This window comes from Colobus angolensis, unplaced genomic scaffold, assembly GCF_000951035.1.
Source record: "Colobus angolensis palliatus isolate OR3802 unplaced genomic scaffold, Cang.pa_1.0 Scaffold199, whole genome shotgun sequence".
In the NCBI taxonomy this organism is placed as follows: domain Eukaryota; kingdom Metazoa; phylum Chordata; class Mammalia; order Primates; family Cercopithecidae; genus Colobus; species Colobus angolensis.
In genome coordinates this window covers 561,021-564,451 of record NW_012115143.1, presented here as the reverse complement: position 1 = coordinate 564,451, position 3,431 = coordinate 561,021, and the positions used below count along the sequence as shown (strand labels likewise).

Here is a 3,431-nt window from a genome sequence, read left to right as displayed (position 1 = left end):
TTTTTTTTTTGAAATGTGTGGTCCAGGCTGTAGCACAGTGGTGTGATCATGGCTTATTGCAACTTTGACCTCCCAGGCTTAGCTGATCCTCTTACCTCAGCCTCCTGAATAGCTGGGACTACAGGCATGCACCACCATGGTCGGCTAATTTTTTTGTATATTTTGTAGATACGGGCTTTCACCATGTTACCCAGGCTGGTCTTGAACTCCTGGGTTTAAGCGATCTGCCCACCTCAGCCTCCTGAAGTGTTAGGACACAGGTGTGAGCCACCACACCAGACCATAAACACACATTTTATTTTATTTTATTTTTGAGACAGAGTCTTGCTCTGCCCCCAGGCTGGAGTGCAGTGGCCGGATCTCAGCTCACTGCAAGCTCCGCCTCCCAGGTTTACGCCATTCTCCTGCCTCAGCCTCCCAAGTAGCTGGGACTACAGGCACCCGCCACCTCGCCCAGCTAGTTTTTCATATTTTTTAGTAGAGATGGGGTTTCACCGGGTTAGCCAGGATGGTCTAGATCTCCTGACCTCGTGATCCACCCGTCTCGGCCTCCCAAAGTGCTGGGATTACAGGCTTGAGCCACCGCGCCCGGCCAAACACACATTTTTTTTAAAAAGAGAATTTTCTGCCTGAGAAATGGTTAATTCACTTATGTTAATAAATTGTCATGGCTATTTTTTATCTTCTCTAGTTTTACTGAAAGGTAGAATAAAAATATACGAAAAACAAAGGAAAAGTCAGTTTGGTCTTAATTAACCTGAGATCTTGATACTCCAACATAAAGCAGGTTCTTTCAGTATTACAAGCAGCAAAGACTATTAATACCCATGTTACAGTCAACTAGAAATAGACTTCATATGACTACACATAATTAAGCAAAAATAAAGTTGATGACTACTTGGCATTAATAGTTTGGACATGAACTTTAGAAGTAAAAGGTAAAGGAGGCATAATAATATCATGTTTATAAAGATAACTTTCTTCAGCTAATATTTTGGGGATACAAGACGAGACTTCATTTTGTTGTTTACGCCACTTGAGTATATTCTCTGCCAGTTCTTCTGTCTCAGTCACCAATATGTCCATCTTTGCTAAAGCCTGGTTCTGTAACATTTGAAAAGGGAAACAGGAGAAATTATGTCTCTCATTAATTCATTATATCATGAATAATTGATACCAAAGGTTAACACCTGATCTTTTTCCAGCCCCTTACTTCAAAAGTTCCTTACAACTATGCCTTCCCACTTTATAGTACAAACCTACTCTTTGTGAGTTCACCTCTTTTGTCTTCAATAATCACTCAATGCACATGACCCTCAATTTATATTGCTAAACCTAACCTCCTGCCTAAAATTCAGGCTCCTAAAATTCAGGCCCACATTTAAGACTGTTGGTAATCTCTATCTGGATGTACCTTCAATATCTCAAACTCAGTTTAACTACAGTTCAACAATGATTGACCATTTACTACATGTGCAAGATGTGTCAAAAAACAAACTAACTTCTTTAACCCACACTTGATCCTACTTACCTTCAAGTCACCCAGACTAGAAACTTCATTATCTTTGATGTGTCCCTTGTCTAATTCATAGCCAAGTTCTAAAAATTTGACCTCCAAAATCTAAAAAAATTATCTTCTGTATTTCTACACTTTAAATCTTTTATCTGAATGACTGTAAATTAGTCTCCAGGTTTTTCTGCCTTTGGTTTCTCTGCCTAGTCTTCTAACCCAGAGCTGATCAAACTTTTTTTTTTTGAGACAGGGTCTCTTTCTGTCGCTAGGCTGGAGTGCAGTGTCGCGATCTCAGCTCACTGCAACCTGCCTCCCAGGTTCAAGCGATTCTCTTGCCTCGGCCCCTCGAGTAGCTGGGACTACAGGCATGCGCCACCACACCCTGTTAATTTTTGTATTTTTAGTAGAGATGGGGGTTTCACCATGTTGGCCAGGATGGTCTCGATCTCCTGACCTTGTGATTTGCCCGCCTCAGCCTCCCAAAGTGCTGGGATTACAGGTGTAAGCCACCGCACCTGGCCTGAGCTGATTGAACTTTAATGTGCACAAGAATCACCTGAGGAACTTGTTAAAACATAGATTCTGATTCTGAAGGTCTAGGGTGCATGATGTCTGTAGTTTTGTATTTAAAACAAGCTTCCAAGTGATGCTGATACTCTCTGCCAATACTTAGGAGTAGCAAGGCTCAGTCTGCTCTATCCAATATTTTCTCCATGATTAAGGCACAGTTCTAATCAAGTCACTCCTCCACACCCTTCACTAAAAAAAGAACACACACACACACACACACACACACACACACACACACACACACATATATTCAATGGCTCCCCAATACTCAGACAGTAAAGTCTAAGATTCTTAGTCTGGTTTTAAAGGCCCTGCATTAACTAACCCTGAGCTAATCTCCTCAATGCCTTTAGGCACCAGCCAAAGTGGAGTATCACTTTTCCCCCATACTACCTGGGTTCTTTGACTTAGCTTATATGTCTTTCCTCACGTTGCTCCTTTTGGCCAACCTATTCTTTCTGATGCATGTCCAAATTTCAACTGTTCATTAAGATTCAGCTTACTTTGGCAAGTGCAGTGGCTCAGGCCTTTAATCCCAACACTTTGGGAGGCTGAGGTAGGTGGATCACCTGAGGTCAGGAGTTGGAGACCAGCCTGGTCAACATGGCAAAACCCTGTCTCTACTAAAAATACAAACTATTAGCAGGGCGTGGTGGTGGGCGCCTGTAATCCCAGCTACCTGGGAGGCTGAGGCAGGAGAATCACTTGAACCCAAGAGGCGGAGGTTGCAGTGAGCTGAGATTATGCCACTGCACTCCAGCCTAGGTAACAAGAGTGAAACTCTGTCTCAGAAAAAAAAAAAAGATTCGGCTTACTGCCAACACCTAAATAAATCTTTATTGAAGCCGGACGTGGTGGCTCATGCCTGTGATCTCAGCACTTTGAGAGGCTGAGGCAGGTGCCTCACTTGAGCTTAGGAGTTCAAGACCAGCCTAGGAAACACAGTGAGTACTCATCTCTATTTAAAAAACAAAACAAAAACTTAATTGAAGTCTTCCTACCCCTGTCCTACTCAGAATCCTCCTAAACTGGAAGTAATTCCTCCCTTTTCTATGCTCAATAGATGGCATCTCTTTATAATTCTCTGCTGCATCGATTATGCAAATACAATCCTATAGTAGAAAATACATATTTTATAGCTGTCTCACCAAACATTGAGAATTTGAAGGCAGGGTTTGGTCATATCTTTCACAATACATGTAGCATAGCCACAGCACAATGAAGGCAACACATGTTTATTAAATGTTGGAATAAAAGAATTTAAAATGGCTTCTAAAGAAAAATTATATGAAAAATAAAATGCTAAATCCAAGGTCTAAATAAATAAACACTTTTTTTTTTTTTTTTT

General features: G+C 41.4%; 1 protein-coding gene across 1 annotated transcript in view; it reads right to left on the bottom strand.

Moving 5' to 3' along the window:
• Positions 1-635: 635 nt before the first annotated feature.
• Positions 636-3,431, bottom strand: part of HAUS2 (HAUS augmin-like complex, subunit 2) — an 18,536-nt gene continuing 15,740 nt past the window's right edge. Inside the window, exons 5-7 of the mRNA XM_011941200.1 lie at positions 3,232-3,268; positions 1,532-1,621; positions 636-1,104 (exon numbers count right to left, since the gene is read on the bottom strand). Of these exons, the coding sequence (XP_011796590.1) occupies positions 895-1,104; positions 1,532-1,621; positions 3,232-3,268 (337 nt within the window). The 3' untranslated portion in view covers positions 636-894. The remainder of the gene's footprint in view (positions 1,105-1,531; positions 1,622-3,231; positions 3,269-3,431) is intronic.